We start from the raw sequence: 16449 nt of genomic DNA, 5'->3' as shown, positions 1-16449 counted from the left end.
ACAATCCCTACTATTAGCCAGGAGACCTTGCCCCTCCTGCCTATTTAAGGAACAGGCTGCAGTAATTCTCCCCCCTCTTGTCTGCACTGTCAGTTTTGCACTCGCTGCTGAACCCTTCTACGTACAAACATGTTTCTTGTATGTCAAAATAAAACCTCCTGACTCCATCCTTCCTACTGACCACCACTTCATTTCTGTGCTCCCTTTAGCCGCCAAACTTGCGGGCTCCACTTCCTCCCCCCTGTGCTCTATATACCAGTTCTACTCAGATTCTGCCCCACCACTAGCCCCAAACCACTCTTGGTCAAGTTTACTGATGACTCCAAATGAATCTGGCAGTCACTTTCACCTTACCTGACCCAACAGCAACAATCCAGAACTAACCTCTCTCTCCTCTGTGAGATACTTTCTTCATTTGGCTTCCAGAACACCACACAAGCTTTTCCCCTCTACCTTACTAGGATCTCCTCAGGGCCTGAACTGGTTTCTCCTACGCTCCCTGATCTTTTCTTACTGCCCCCAGGGCTCAGGCCTTGGTCCTCCTCTATTTCTACATACTCTTCCTTGGTAATTGCATCCAATCCCATGGCTTTAAATACGTTCTATATGCCAATGGCTGCAAAATCTGTATCTCTAGCCCAGACCTCTCTCCTGAACGCCAGACTCATATACTGAACTAGGCGCTACGTATCTCCATTTGGATGTCTTAAGACACTTCAAAACCAACATGTCCCGAACTGTACTGTGAGCTTCCCCTCCACGCCTCCTCCAAATACAGACTCTCTGCCTCAGTGATGGCAGCTCCTTCTAACAGTTGCTCGGGCCAGAAACTCTGTAGAGTTCTTGTCAACCTTGCTTTATCTTGCTATCCATCGGGATATCCTGCCGGCTCTCCCCTGCACAGTACGCCCACAATCTGACACCTTCTCAGCCCTCCCCCCACCCCCCACTGCACCTTGGCCTGAGCCACTAACAGCCTCTCGTCTCCCTGATTCTCCCCTCCCCCACTCAACACGGCCTCTTTTCAACACAATAACCTGAATGATCCTTTTACAACAGAAGTCAGATTTGTCATGACCCTGTGGAAGACACTACCTGGCCCCTCTTTGCATTCAGTCTCCACAACAGCCAGGGATGATCTGGCTCCTGCTACTCTCTGACTTCATCCACTACTCCTCCCCTCACCCTGCTCCAGCCCCACCAGCCTCCTTGCTAGTCCTCAAGCACAGAGAGCATATTCCCACCGAACAGGCTTTTCCAAGGTGTTGCCCCTGCCTGGAATACTCTTCCCCCGCCCCCATATCCATATTCCTTCAACTCCTTCAAGTTTTTACTCAGAAGTCCACCTCAGAGGCTTACCCTGAGCACCATATTTAAACTACAACTAGCCTCGCCTGCGGCACTCCTGCTCCGCTGCTCTTTCTTGAAGGACGTATCTTCGTTTCTTCGAGCACACTACACCCTTAACTTCTATGTCTATTACGTGTGTCCCCCTACTAGAAGGGTAAGCTCCAAGAGCGTGCAGATCTTTGACTTCCATTCTCTAATGTATTCCACTTACTCAGTACTGTGCTTGACACATAGCAGGTGCTCATTTAATAAAGGAGAAATATGGTACACTGCTCTACTAATGAAAGTGCCAAATGGCAGTCCTTCCCCCTAGTCATCAATACCCAATGGCAGGAGAAGCAAGGCAGGCTCAGGTGTTCCAGCAGGAAATGTCTGTTGAGAGGCCTCATATATTCGAATATTATCTAAATATTATCTATTATTATCTAAATATTATCTATTATCTATTTAAATTATCTGTGCCTATACCTCAGCCATGTTCAAGACTGCATGAACACTACATCTGAAGAGAACACACTGCGGGTAGAGGAAATAGAGGTTGGGGAGGAAATTTTAGCTCCAGGAGTAACATGCTAGGACACAGAGGAAGATTAGAAGTAGTGACAGGTTCTGGTGAAGTCTGGCAGCAATGATACAAACATTAGACCACTAAAACTGAGATTACCAATAAACTCCAGAATTCCAGTATAAAAGATCAAAAGATAGAAGAGGCAAGTCAGAAGAATGGATATATCCCCTAATACCCCGTTGTCCTTTCGTCTCCATCCTTGAAGGAGGGAACCACTAAAATAAAATCTATTTTTTCCTATGAAGAACCAAAGCTACCACCTGGACAAAACCAGCAACAATGCCAGTGGACTTATGATCTGAGCTCCATCTTGTATCTGCTGGTGGGAAGTGGGGGCATCTCTTCCCAGTCTTGATGTTCCTTTTTATGTGGAAAGATTTCCACCAGCAAAAGTTTCTGGTCTCACTCCACTCTCATCCCTTCTTTCCTAGAGGATGCACGCATCTGCTCTGTTTCTCCACACTTTAAGTTTCTCAAGGGCAGGTGCTCATATACAGAAGCTTGAAATAGTCCAGCACTGAATGTGAGAAGTCGGTCTGAGTTTCAATATTAAGAAGACCACCTGTCCACAGACATAAGTCACATTTTTCAATAGTAGCATCATTAATAATAAAAGTAACATTCTGGCTTTTGGTTTGCTGTATCTTTACTCAAAGATTGGTTTAAAGCACAGGCATGATGAAGGGGGCTTTTGACTTCTCCCCTAAAACCCTCTATCACCCTAGGACTCTAAGCTCACATATGAAATCACCACAAGCCCAAAGTTTGAACTCCACGGCCTTGGCACAGTGCCCTGCATATGACAGATGCTCGTTAATGTTTGTGAAATTGACTGAGCACATAATGAATGACTTAAAATACACAATTTACCTACCCTGTGTTGAAAAAAGGATGGATCGAGATATTTGTCAAATCGATCTTCAAATTTTACATCTGACTTTTTCCATTTCACCTGAAAAAAATTTTTTCACGTAAAAATAAAGGCCAGTAAACAAATTAATAAGCTGATAACAAAGTCCTGAACAAAATTAGGAAAGATTTACACACTTAGAACAAGAAGCTACAGAAATGGTGGAAAGTTACTGCCAATTTGAGAAGCTGAAACATGTAAGATAAAAAACTAACCAACTGTCCTCTCTCCGTATTAACAAAACTTCCAATATTACATAGAGGGATCATTTCAGTTTTCAAGGACTATTAACTATTGCTGACTTACATACTCTGACCTGATAAATGTGGTAGAACTGAATTAACTAGGCCAGTTAAAATAAGAATCCGTCCATCTTTGACTTTAGATTGCATTAGTTTTATTACAATTATCAAACTTCTGTTTCTTTAATTTTTTTAAAATTTTTATTGTTATGTTAATAACCATATATTACATCATTAGTTTTTGATGTAGTGTTCCATGATTCATTGTTTGTGCATAACACCCAGTGCTCCATGAAGAATGTGCCCTCTTTAATACCCATCACCAGGCTAACCCATCCCCCTCCCCTCCTCCCCTCCAGAACCCTCAGTTTGTTTTTCAGAGTCCATCATCTCTCATGGTTCATCTCCACCTCTGACTTACTCCCCCTTCATTATTTCCCTCCTGCTATCTTCTTCTTTTTCTTTTTTCTTAACATATGTTGCATTATTTGTTTCAGAGGTACAGATCTGTGATTCAACAGTCTTGCACAATTCACAGCGCTCCCCATAGCACATACCCTCCCCAATGTCTATCACCCAGCCACCCCATCCCTCCCACCCCCCACCACTCCAGCAACCCTCAGTTTGTTTCCTGAGATTAAGAATTCGTCATATCAATGAGGTCATATGATACATGTCTTTCTCTGATTGACTTATTTCACTCAACATAACACTCTCCAGTTCCATCCACATCGTTGCAAATGGCAAGATCTCATTCCTTTTGATGGCTGCATTATATTCCATTGTGTATATATACCACTTCTTCTTTACCCATTCATCTGTCGATGGACATCTTGGCTCTTTCCACAGTTTGGCTATTGTGGACATTGCTGCTATAAACATTGGGGTGCACGTACCCCTTCGGATCCCTACATTTGTATCTTTGTGGTAAATACCCAGTAGTGCAATTGCTGGATTGTATGGTAGCTCTATTTTCAACTCTTTGAGGAACCTCCATACTGTTTTCCAGAGGGGTTGCACCAGCTTGCATTCCCACCAACAGTGTAGGAGGGTTCCCCTTTCTCCACATCCCCGCCAACATCTGTCGTTTCCTGACTTGTCAATTTTAGCCATTCTGACTGGTGTGAGGTGGTATCTCATTGAGGTTTTGATTTGGATTTCCCTGGTACCGAGCAATGTTGAGCACTTTTTCATATGTCTGTTGGCCATTTGGATGTCTTCTTTGGAAAAATGTCTGTTCATGTCTTCTGCCCATTTCTTGATCGGATTATTTGTTCTTTGGGTGTTGAGTTTGATAAGTTCTTTATAGATTTTGGATACTAGCCCTTTATATGATATGTCATTTGCAAATCTTTTCTCCCATTCTGTCGGTTGTCTTTTGGTTTTGTGGACTGTTTCTTTTGCTGTGCAAAAGCTTTTTATCTTGATGAAATCCCAACAGTTCATTTTTGCCCTGGCTTCCCTTGCCTTTGGCGATGTTTCTAGGAAGAAGTTGCTGCGGCTGAGGTCGAAGAGGTTGCTACCTGTGTTCTCCTTTAGGATTTGGATGGACTCCTGTCTCACGTTTAGGTCTTTCAACCATTTGGAGTCTCTTTTTGTGTGTGGTGTAAGGAAATGGTCCAGTTTCATTCTTCTGCATGTGGCTGTCCAATTTTCCCAACACCATTTGCTGAAGAGACTGTTTTTTTGCCACTGGACATTCTTTCCTGCTTTGTCAAAGATAAGTTGACCATAGAGTTCAGGGTCCATTTCTGGGATCTCGATTCTGTTCCATTGATCTATGTGTCTGTTTTTGTGCCAGTACCATACTGTCTTGATGATGACAGCTTTGTAATAGAGCTGGAAGTCCGGAATTGTGATGCCACCAGCTCTGCTTTTCTTTTTCAATATTCCTCTGGCTATTCGGGGTCTCCTCTGGTTCCATACAAATTTTAGGATTATTTGTTCCATTTCTTTGAAAAAAGTGGATGCTATTTTGATGGGGATTGCATTGAATGTGTAGACTGCTCTGGTAGCATTGACATCTTCACAATGTTGGTTCTCCCAATCCATGAGCATGGAACGTTTTTCCACTTCTTTGTGTCTTCTTCAATTTCTTTCATGAGTATTTTATAGTTTTCTGAGTACAGATCCTTTGCCTCTTTGGTTAAATTTATTCCTAGGTTTCTTATGGTTTTGGGTGCAATTGTAAATGGGATCGACTCCTTGATTTGTCTCTCTTCTGTCTTGTTGTTGGTGTATAGGAATGCCACTGATTTCTGTGCATTGATTTTATATCCTGCTATTTTACTGAATTCCTGTATGAGTTCTAGCAGTTCTGGGGTGGAGTCTTTTGGGTTTTCCACATACAGTATCATATCATCTGCAAAGAGTGAGAGTTTGACTTCCTCTTTGCCGATTTGGATACCTTTGACTTCTTTTTGTTGTCTGATTGCTGTGGCTAGGACTTCTAATACTATGTTGAATAGCAGTGGTGAGAGCGGACAACCCTGATGTGTTCCTGACCTTAGGGGAAAAGCTCTCAGCTTTTCCCCATTGAGAATGATATTCACTGTAGGTTTTTCATAGATGGCTTTTATGATATTGAGGTATGTAGCCTCCATCCCTATACTCTGAAGAGTTTTGATCAAGAAAGGATGCTGTACTTTGTCAAATGCTTTTTCTGCATCTATTGAGAGGATCATATGATTCTTGTTCTTTCTTTTGTTAATGTATTGTATCACGCTGATTGATTTGCGGATGTTGAACCATCCTTGCAGCCCTGGGATAAATCCCACTTGGTCGTGGTGAATAATCCTTTTAATGTACTGTTGGATCCTATTGGCTAGTATTTTGGTGAGAATTTTTGCATCCATGTTCATCAAGGATATTGGTCTGTAATTCTCCTTTTTGATGGGGTCTTTGTCTGGTTTTGGGATCAAGGTAATGCTGGCCTCATAAAATGAGTTTGGAAGTTTTCCTTCCATTTCTATTTTTTGGAACAGTTTCAGGAGAATAGGTATTAATTCTTCTTTAAATGTATGATAGAATTCCCCTGGGAAGCCATCTGGCTCTGGGCTTTTGTTTCTTGGGAGATTTTTGATGACTGCTTCAATTTCCTTAGTGGCTATAGGTCTGTTCAGGTTTTCTATTTCTTCCTGGCTCAATTTTGGTAGTTGATACATCTCTAGGAATGTACCCATTTCTTCCAGGTTATCTAATTTGCTGGCATAGAGTTGCTCATAATATGTTCTTATAATTGTTTGTATTTCTTTGGTGTTGGTTGTGATCTCTCCTCTTTCATTCATGATTTTGTTGATTTGGGTCATTTCTCTTTTCTTTTTGATCAGTCTGGCCAGGGGTTTATCAATCTTGTTAATTCTTTCAAAGAACCAGCTCCTAGTTTCGTTGATCTGTTCTACTGTTCTTTAGGTTTCTAGTTCATTGATTTCTGCTCTGATCTTTATTATTTCTCTTCTCCTGCTGGGTTTAGGCTTTCTTTGCTGTTCTTTCTCCAGCTCCTTTAGGTGTAGGGTTAGGCTGTGTATTTGAGACCTTTCTTATTTCTTGAGAAAGGCTTGTATTGCTATATACTTTCCTCTCAGGACTGCCTTTGCTGTATCCCAAAGATTTTGAACAGTTGTGTTTTCATTTTCATTGGTTTCCATGAATTTTTTTAATTCTTCTTTAATTTGCTGGTTGACCCATTCATTCTTTAGTAGGATGCTCTTTAGCCTCCATGTATTTGAGTTCTTTCCGACTTTCCTCTTGTGATTGAGTTCTAGTTTCAAAGCATGGTGGTCTGAAAATATGCAGGGAATAATCGCAATCTTTTGGTACTAGTTGAGACCTGATCTGTGACCTAGGATGTGATCAATTCTGGAGAACGTTCCATGGGCACTAGAGAAGAATGTGTATTCCGTTGCTTTGGGATGGAATGTTCTGAATATGTCTGTGAAGTCCATTTGGTCCAGTGTGTCATTTAAAGTCTTTATTTCCTTGTTGATCTTTTGCTTAGATGATCTGTCCATTTCAGTAAGGGGGGTGTTAAAGTCCCCCACTATTATTGTATTGTTGTCAATGTGTTTCTTTGCTTTTGTTATTAATTGCCTTATATAATTGGCTGCTCCCATGTTAGGAGCATAGATATTTACAATTGTTAGATCTTCTTGTTGGATAGACCCTTTAAGTAGGATAGAGTGTCCTTCCTCATCTCTTATTACAGTCTTTGTTTTAAAATCTAATTTGTCTGATATAAGGATTGCCACCCCAGCTTTCTTTTGGTGTCCATTAGCATGGTAAATGGTTTTCCACCCCCTCACTTTCAATCTGGGGGTGTCTTTGGGTCTAAAATGAGTCTCTTGCAGACAGCATATGGATGGGTCTTGTTTTTTAATCCAATCTGATAGCCTGTGTCTTTTGATTGGGGCATTTAGCCCGTTTACATTCAGGGTAACTATTGAAAGGTATGAATTTAGTGCCATTGGATTGCCTGTCAGGTGAGTGTTACTGTATATTGTCTGTGTTCCTTTCTGGTCTATGCTGCTTTTAGGCTCTCTCTTTGCTTAGAGGACTCCTTTCAATATTTCTTGGAGGGCTGGTTTCGTGTTTGCAAATTCCTTTAGTTTTTGTTTGTCCTGGAAGCTTTGTATCTCTCCTTCTATTTTCAATGACAGCCTAGCTGGATATAGTATTCTTGGCTGCATATTTTTCTCATTTAGTGCTCTGAAGATATCTTGCCAGTCCTTTCTGGCCTGCCAGGTCTCTGTGGATAGGTCTGTTGCCAATCTAATATTTCTACCATCGTAGGTTACATATCTCTTCTCCCGAGCTGCTTTCAGGATTTTCTCTTTGTCTCTGAGACTCGTAAGTTTTACTATTAGATGTCGGGGTGTTGACCTATTATTATTGATTTTGAGAGGGGTTCTCTGTGCCTCCCGGATTTTGATGCCTGTTTCCTTCCTCACATTAGGGAAGTACTCTGCTATTATTTGCTCCAATATACCTTCTGCCCCTCTCTCTCTTTCTTCTTCTTCTGGGATCCCAATTATTCTAATGTTGTTTCGTCCTATCGTACCGCATATCTCTCGAATTCTACCCTCGTGATCCTGTAGTTGTTTCTCTTTTTCTCAGCCTGTTTATTTTCCATCAATTGGTCTTCTATATCGCAGATTCTCTCTTCTGCCTCGTTTATCCTAGCAGTTAGTGCCCCCATTTTTGATTGCACCTCATCAATAGCCTTTTTGATTTTGACTTGGTTAGATTTTAGTTCTTTTATTTCTCCAGAAAGGGTTTCTCTAATAACTTCCACGCTTTTTTCAAGCCCAGCTAGTATCTTTAAAGTCATGATTCTGAACTCTAGGTCCGACATCGTACTAATGTCAGTATTGAGTAGGTCCCTGGCTGACGGTACTACCTCTTGTTCTTTATGCTGAGGTGATTTTTTTCGTCTTGTCATTTTGTCCAGAGAATAGATGAATGAGAGAACAAAATGCTAACAGGTTAACAACGTCCCCAGCAAATATACTGTATACAAATCAGAAAAGACCTGAAACCAGGGGAAATGAAAGGGAAAGAAAGAAAAAAGAAAGAGAAAAAAAAAGATAAAAACAAAAACAGAACAATACAAAAAAGGCAGAATATGATCAAATATGATCAGGCTAGTGCATAGATCAGTGCCACACACTAGATTTTGGGCGTATTTTGGTCTGTTAGAAAAAAGTGCCTCCTAAAATTTTAAAGGAAGAAAGACATATATGTACAAAATAAGGGTTGATACAATGAAGGGATGGAAGATGACTGTAAAGATGAAAATTATAAAAGATTTTATAAAAGGACTTGATAAGTTGTTTGAAAAAAGAAAGAAGAAGATTTAAAAAAAAAAAAAGGGAGAGAATGTGATCAGGCAGGAGACTAGAACAAAGCCATACACTAGTGATTTAGGGTATATTTTGATCTGTTAGAAGAAACTGTATCTCAAAATTTTAAAGAGAGAACAACTTATATATATATGCCAAAAATAAGGGTAACTACTATGAAGGGATAAAATATGATTCTAAAAATGAAAAATAAAAAATGTTTTTTTTCAAAAAGGGATTGATAAGATGTTGGTTGAAAAAGGGAAAAAGAGAAATTAAAAAAAAAACAGTTAAAAAAATTAACTTTGATGAACTAATGAATCATGGTAAAAAAAAGTCATGAATTCTATGTGCAGTACTCCCCTAGCGTTGGAGTTCTCCCGTTCTCCTTGATGGGCAAACTTGGTCTTGGCTTGCTGGCTGTTCATGCTGATCTTCTGGGGGAGGGGCCTGTTGCCGTGGTTCCCAAAGGTGTTTGCCGGAGGCTGAATTGCCCCGCCCTTGTCGGTCTGGGCCAAGCAAGCTGCTGGGGTTTGCTCTCAGGAGCTTTTGTTTCCTGCAAGCTCTCGGTGCAGCTTTGGAGGGCCAGGGTGAAAATGGTGGCCTCCCAATCTCCACCCAGAGAAGCTGAGAACTCGGGGCCCCGCTCCTCAGTGCGCCCCCAGAGAAAAGCAGTCACTCCCGTCTCCCTGGTCTCCGGCCGCACTCTGTGCTCACCCGGCCTGTGACCGAGCGTTTCTATCTCTGGCACCCGACCCCGTGTGGAGTCTCCAAACCCAGCAGATCCCTGCAGTGTGCTCCCACGCCGTTCCTCCTGGGGGAGAAAGGGGAGTCTCCCCGGCTCTACCACTTGTTGGGTCCCTGCTGGAGGAGCAGTGGCCCGACTGGGCCGCGGATCACGGTTTATGGCAACCCCAAGCTGAGAGCCTGCGCCTCGGCTCTGTCTCTGCAGCCCGCCTCCCTGCTCCGATCCCTGGGAGCTCTGCCGCACTCAGGCACCCCCAGTCTTTCTGCGACCCCAAGGGTCCTGAGACCACACTGTCCCGGGAGGATTCCACCTCCCGCTTAGCCACTGGAGCAATGTCCCTCCACGGAGCCGACTTCTAAAAGTTCCGATTTTGTGCTCCGCGGCTCTATCACTTGCCAGAAGCGGCCGACGGAGGCCCCCTCCCCCGCCGTCTATCCTCCCGAATATCGCCTCGGATTCACTTCTCCGCACGTCCTACCTTCCAGTAAGTGGTCGCTTCTCTGTTCAGAGAGTTGTTGCTACTCTCCTCTTCGATATCCTGTTGAGTTCGTAGGTGTTCAGAATGGTTTGATCCCTATTCGGCTGAATTCCTGAGACCAGACAAATCTAGGTCTCCTACTCCTCCGCCATCTTGCTCTGCCCCCTTATCAAACTTCTTTGTAAGTTCAGTTACATAAATATCATTTGCACTAGTTACATATGCCTAAGCTTTAAAAAAAATCTTTCAAAAACTGGTTACTAGCAATGGATTCATTCCAATTATCAGGAAAAAAACTGGCAAAGAGAGAGGCTACCTACATCAGATTTTTCTTCTTTCCACTATTTTTAATCCTAATGGAACAGAATTAACTTGACAGTTGCAAAGAGCTCTGACAAGCTTTTACTCTGCAGGAGTATCTTATTCCAACTGATAAAGCAGAACATGGTAAACTATACCCATCCAGCAATTTTCAAAACAGCTTCATCTCTATCTGCAACAGTAAAAAGGAAAGAGAAACAAGGTATACTGCAATCTAAAAATGTAACCATGAAAAGACATGGCTGGTTTAGCTCTAACTGCTCAGTTATAATGGTAAACTTTGCTGTAGCCAATGGTAAGTCCTGCAAATGCGTAAACTGTATTTAATACAGATCTGAAGCAAATCTCCCTGCTTTTAAGAGGCTTACTTACATACATTAAGGGGATACAGTTTTAATAATATTCTGTTGCACCCTATTTTCATTTACTAAAGTAGTAAAACACACTTAACTGTTGTTATTAGGTCACAAACACTTCTTCATATATATAATTATTTTAATACTTACTGAATATGACATCTGGATTTTAGTATTGGGAACCAGTTTCACCTTTCCTTCACTAGTTAGATTAACATCAACAATTCGATTTCCATTAAAACCTATTTCGAGTTTTTTGTAGGTCCAAAGATAGTAATCTTCTCCATTTTCATCTGCTTCACCAACAATACCTACAAAAGAAATAACACTTTATACAAGGTAATATCACTTAATGTTTAAAATATGTTAGAAGCTAAAAGCCCATTTAAAAAGTTTTTATAAACAAGCAATGTTACAATTTTTCTTCATGGTTAGAAAAGGATAAAAGTACAGGCTGGACTTCTACTCTTTGTTAACTACTTGGCAAACATAAACCATGGTTATACCATGAACAGCTCAGCATAATCTATCACTAATTTGATCATCAAAGTTCATGTTTTGTCATGAGTAGTATCATCTTCATTGTGATAATTATCACCTTATATGTGTATACTTCCTAATAACTGAAAACTTCAGGGAAGTATGGTCACCATCTGGCACGGTCACCCAGTTAGTAGTAGACAATCTAAAATTAAAACCAAGTTCTCCAGAGTCCCAATCCAGTACTTTCTCTAATAACCTAAGATCTACACATTCCTAAGTAAGCTGCACATATGTGTGTATCAGTGCCAAAACTTAAAATGCCTCCTCTTTATGCTTCAAGTACTGGACCTATCCCTGGTAAATCACCAAAATGAAAGAAGCGTTGAAGATAAATGTTAATGGGGCACTAGTTTAAAATAATCATTTTGGTTTTTTTTAAGATTTTTTAATTTATTCATATGAGAGACAGCGAGAGAGAGAGAGAGAGCGCGCGCACAAGCGGGGGGAGGGGCAGAGGGAGAGGGAGGAGAAGACTTCCGGCTGAGCAGGGAGCACGACGCAGGGCTTGATCCCAGGACCCTGGAATCATGACCTGAGCTGAAGGAAGACATTTAACTGACTGAGTGATCTAGGCGCCCCTAAAATGATCATTTTGATCATAGTTTGGGATACTGAAAGAAGACCCAAACAGTGTCAGGACAACAGGTGGTAGCTCAGAATCTACCTCTTGTGCCCTCATAATGTCAGCTATTTATCTATGTTCCCTACTCAAACCTATAGACTTCCCAAGAGCCTTATCCACTAAAACTGACCCCTTAGGGCCTTCCCTCTTTGGTCAATGCATCTCATTACAATTTTTGGGGAAAATAAGATCATTTCTTATTAAGGATTATTTGCTTATTAACCAAAGTTGTTCTCTCAAACTGATACAAATTCAAGGAATATGTTTCATTGTGTTTGGGGTTGCAGAGGGATAATGAAATCCTTCTAATAATTTCATCAAGGTTTATTTACCTATCTACACTGAAAACTCTGGGGGTGGAGACACAATTATACCAAATAAGAAGCTATTCTCTATGGCGCTTTTAAAAGATGCTAAAACACTTACCCCAAAAAAAGTCAAATAAGAATTTTTTTTCTGACAAGAATTCCCATAGTTCAGACATTCTTGGACACCCAAATGTACTCTCCTAAACATGGCATACCCTAGAATCCCAGGGCTAAAAAAGATTTATTTTAGGACAGGAAAGCACAGTTGCCATGTTGCTAAGGAGACCCACAGAAATGACTGAAAAAACCCTAAGGTTCCAGACAAGAAACCCAAAAGCAATGGAAAAGAACAAGGGAGGAACCTGCTCTTTCACCAAAAAAAGGGGAAACCCTGACTAATGGGTTCTCCTGAACCACAGACTCAGAAATCTTGAGTGAATATTCAGCACATCTTCTTGCTACCCTCGGAGCTGATCACAGAAATGTCTTGAGTTAATGTAATACTAATTATAGTCATTTATGTGAAATGCTTACTATTTATACCTAATTAACATGCAACAGAGCAGCAGTGATGCATACAATTATATCTTGAGATTGACTTTCTTACAAATTTCATCTTAGCACTACATTAAACTCTGGTCTGATATTTTCAGTATTTCAGTTTGCTGCTCATGAATATAGTAGTCTGCTAACAATTTTAAGAATTAGAATATTCATTATATATAAGAACAGATGTCCAAAGGAAAAAAAAAAACAGAGACTAATACGATCAAACATGCTGGCTGATAGCTGGCTGTGCTTTGCATTTAAAATAATTTAATCAGATTCTTAACAAGTTCACCATCTTCATGCAGCCAATCTAGCTATAGGACTCTCCCTACCCCGTCATTCGTACACACCTGGCAGAGCTCTGTGCCTTGCAAGCTGTCACCCATATGAGAAACAAAGGGACAAAGAGCAGCTGTGGTCCCCAAATGCCCTGCCAATTGCAATAAGTAGGCAACTACCCAGGTTTTTTTTTTCACCCCTTTTAGAATATTCACTTTATACTGACTTAATACAAACTAACTCATTTCAACAGTACATAGATATAATTCCTTTACCTAAGTGTTCTCCTACCAAAGCTATATGTAAATATATCCTTTAAAAAAAAAAAAAAACAAGCAACTAAAATAATTTAATTAAGTCCAACACAAATAAAGTTTGGATTTTGCGTGGGTTTGTATTAACTATGCCATTAACTCCTCTCCATTAATACAGACAAATAAGAGCTAAAACATTAACAATTTTTTTAAAAGATTTTATTTATTTGACAGAGAGAGACAGAGCGAGAGAGAGAACACAAGCAGGAGGAGTGGGAGAGGGAGAAGCAGGCTTCCCGCAGAGCAGGGAGCCCAATGCAGGGCTCGATCCCAGCACCCTGAGATCATGACTTGAGCAGAAGGCAGACACTTAACCACTGAGCCACGAAGGCACCCAACATTAACAATTTTTAAGGGTGCCTTTCAGTAGGGCATGCGACTCTTGATTTTGGGGTTGTAAGTCTGACCCCAGGTTGGGTGTAGAAATTACTTAAAGATAAAAATCTTAAAAAAAAAATTTAAACATATAGTGTTTTGGAAAATAACATAGGAACTAGTGAAACAAGTAATTCAGGAGTCTGTCTTATCTAAAAACCATACTACCAGTTCCACATGAGAGAAAGCCAAAATAAAACTTCAAAATCCTACTTAGTTCCTTTGATTGTATTTGATAGAATAAGTCAAAATAAGATATGAAAAAAATGGGGGAAGGGAGGATATTTCAGATTGTTCAAAATACCTTTTAATTCCTTGAACCTGAATCAGTTATACTATATAAAAGTTATTATTTTGAGGGAGTTTCATATAAGGCTTGACAACATTAAAACCGCTTCAAGTAACAGGAAACCATAAAATTGGTGTTAAAATCATTCTGTGGAAAATACTGAAAACATATTTCCTGATTCAAAGTACAATCAATCCCCTTAAAACTCATTACGTAAGTCGTGATTATGCAAATATTCCCAAACTTTAAATATAACGTACAATACCTACCCCATATTGGTAAGTCATCTATATACATCTGGTACCAGTAGTGATTTTTGATAGCATACACAAATGCATCTCTCTTTTCTTTATCTAAGTCAATTTCACAGTAAGTGGCTGGCATCACATCATCTGCATAAGATAAAAATTACAAATTAGCACATTGGTTTGTAAATTAGTTACAGGAAAAATAACACAAGAAAAAGCCAACATTTCCTGAAATTAAAATCTGTATTCATAATCATTGGATCTGGGTGATAAGTATATGAGGGTTCAGTATATAATTCTTTCCCTTTTTCTGTATGTTTTAAGATTTTTTTCAAAATAAAAGAATCTAACCATCTTCACTTTCAAAGATTATCTTATTACATGAAAAAATTGTCCTTTATATAAAGAAAATTATATAAGAACATTTATAAAATAATTTTAAATGAATAATTTGCTTTAAAAAGCAAACAAAAAAAGCTTAAAACACATTTTCGTTTACATACACAAAAACTCAAAAATATGATCCTAACTAGAACAACTTCTAGCTGTAAGATCTCTGAAATAAATATTCATTTTAACATTCTTGGAAATGCCAGTCACTAGAGGCCATAGAGTCTATGAGGAATCCCAGTGACTCTTCATAATTAGAAAGATTGAAATAAACCTCTATCTAGCAGGGGTCACTGTTTATAAATTACCCAAAGGTCCCCTAGAGATGAGTCATTTCCACTCTTGACTGCTTTCAAAAATACTGCTACCGCAACATTGTTCAGATGGTCTCTAACCTATAAACCTTTCAAAATGTGCTTATAAGTAAGTACTAGGGATGCAATGTACAACATGGCGACTATAATACTGCTGCATGACATATAGGAAGGTCTTTAAGAGTAAATCCTAAGAGTTCTCATCACAAGGAGAAAATTTTTTTCTTCATTCTTCTTTTCTTTCTACCTGTTTGTGGTAATCATTTCAAAATATGTAAATCAAACCATCATACTATATGCCTTAAGCTCATACAGTGATGTATATCATTATTTCTCAATAAAACTGGAGAAAAATATGCTTATGGTCATTAGTTTCTGAACAAAATAAAACCCAAAAAACCTGCAAACACGCTAGATGGACACTGAAATTATTAAATCATTTTGTATATTACTTACACAATTAGAATAAAAGATAAATCTTAACAACAAAAAAAGAAAGCACAGTTGTTTAAGTTCTCCTGTACTGTATTATTGGTTATTTAGAACTTGAAATACAATTCCCCACAAGAAACAATGTTAAATTTCTTAAATGTTGATTAAAACTTCTTAAACATAAACTGCAGCTGAACCATGATTAGTGGCCAGCTACAATATTATTTCCATGAGAAATAGCAATCTGAGTTATAACTCCAGACACTAGCAACTTGTCTCCTCAACCCTCAACAAGAGAGAATAGCTTCTCCTTATTATAGCTCAGCTCAGAGTGGGTACCCCAAAACCATACCACCAAAGATGGCAGGAAACACTGAAGTCCCATAAAGAGGGCTAGGGAAATACTCCTACTCCCAAAGTAGGAGAAGATAACTGCTTTGTTGTCTCCAAAAACAATGGCTCCCATACAGATTTCCTTTCTATCAAGGCCCTTATAGGCAGCAAGGAATTTAGGATTTTCATAATGGCAAAAACTGAGCCTGAGCAGAGAAGGGAGGGAGGGTTAGGCCATGAGGTGGCTATAAAGGGTTCCTCCCGCAGGAGCTAGAGAACTAGTAGCAAGAGGTCCCCAAACAGGATTTCCGTGGAGTGTGATAATGCACAAAGGGCAGCAGGCAACTACAGCAACAAGGGGAGAAAGAGAAGGAAGGTCCAGGCTTGGGTAGCAACAAACGGCTGTGGGAGACCTCACAGCAAAACACTGCAAAGCCACCAAATCCCTTGCTGTTAAAATCAGTCACTGACAATCGCCCTTAACAATGTGGCGATCTTATGTATGAAGTTCTGAGATATACAATACGGCATTGACCTGCATAAAGCTTTTCAGATTCCTCACTGTGTGAACTGTGTTCAGCTCTCTCTTGCACAACTATCGTCCTCTCTCCCTAACTCCAGCCAAACTCAACTACCTGCAGTT

At 40.0% G+C, this 16449-nt stretch overlaps 1 protein-coding gene across 1 annotated transcript in view; it reads right to left on the bottom strand.

Annotated features, from left to right (window-relative positions):
* Positions 1–16449, bottom strand: part of TM9SF3 (transmembrane 9 superfamily member 3) — a 74072-nt gene that overhangs the window by 39377 nt on the left and 18246 nt on the right. Inside the window, exons 3-5 of the mRNA XM_028098690.2 lie at positions 14359–14481; positions 10961–11121; positions 2793–2870 (exon numbers count right to left, since the gene is read on the bottom strand). Coding sequence (XP_027954491.1) covers positions 2793–2870; positions 10961–11121; positions 14359–14481 — 362 coding nt within the window. The remainder of the gene's footprint in view (positions 1–2792; positions 2871–10960; positions 11122–14358; positions 14482–16449) is intronic.

This window comes from Eumetopias jubatus, unplaced genomic scaffold (assembly GCF_037043125.1).
Source record: "Eumetopias jubatus isolate StellerSeaLion01/CBP00866 unplaced genomic scaffold, mEumJub1_p1.0 scaffold_17, whole genome shotgun sequence".
NCBI classification, from domain to species: Eukaryota; Metazoa; Chordata; class Mammalia; order Carnivora; family Otariidae; genus Eumetopias; species Eumetopias jubatus.
The sequence above is the reverse complement of the archived record's forward strand: the minus strand, read 5'-3'. Positions and strand labels throughout refer to the sequence as shown.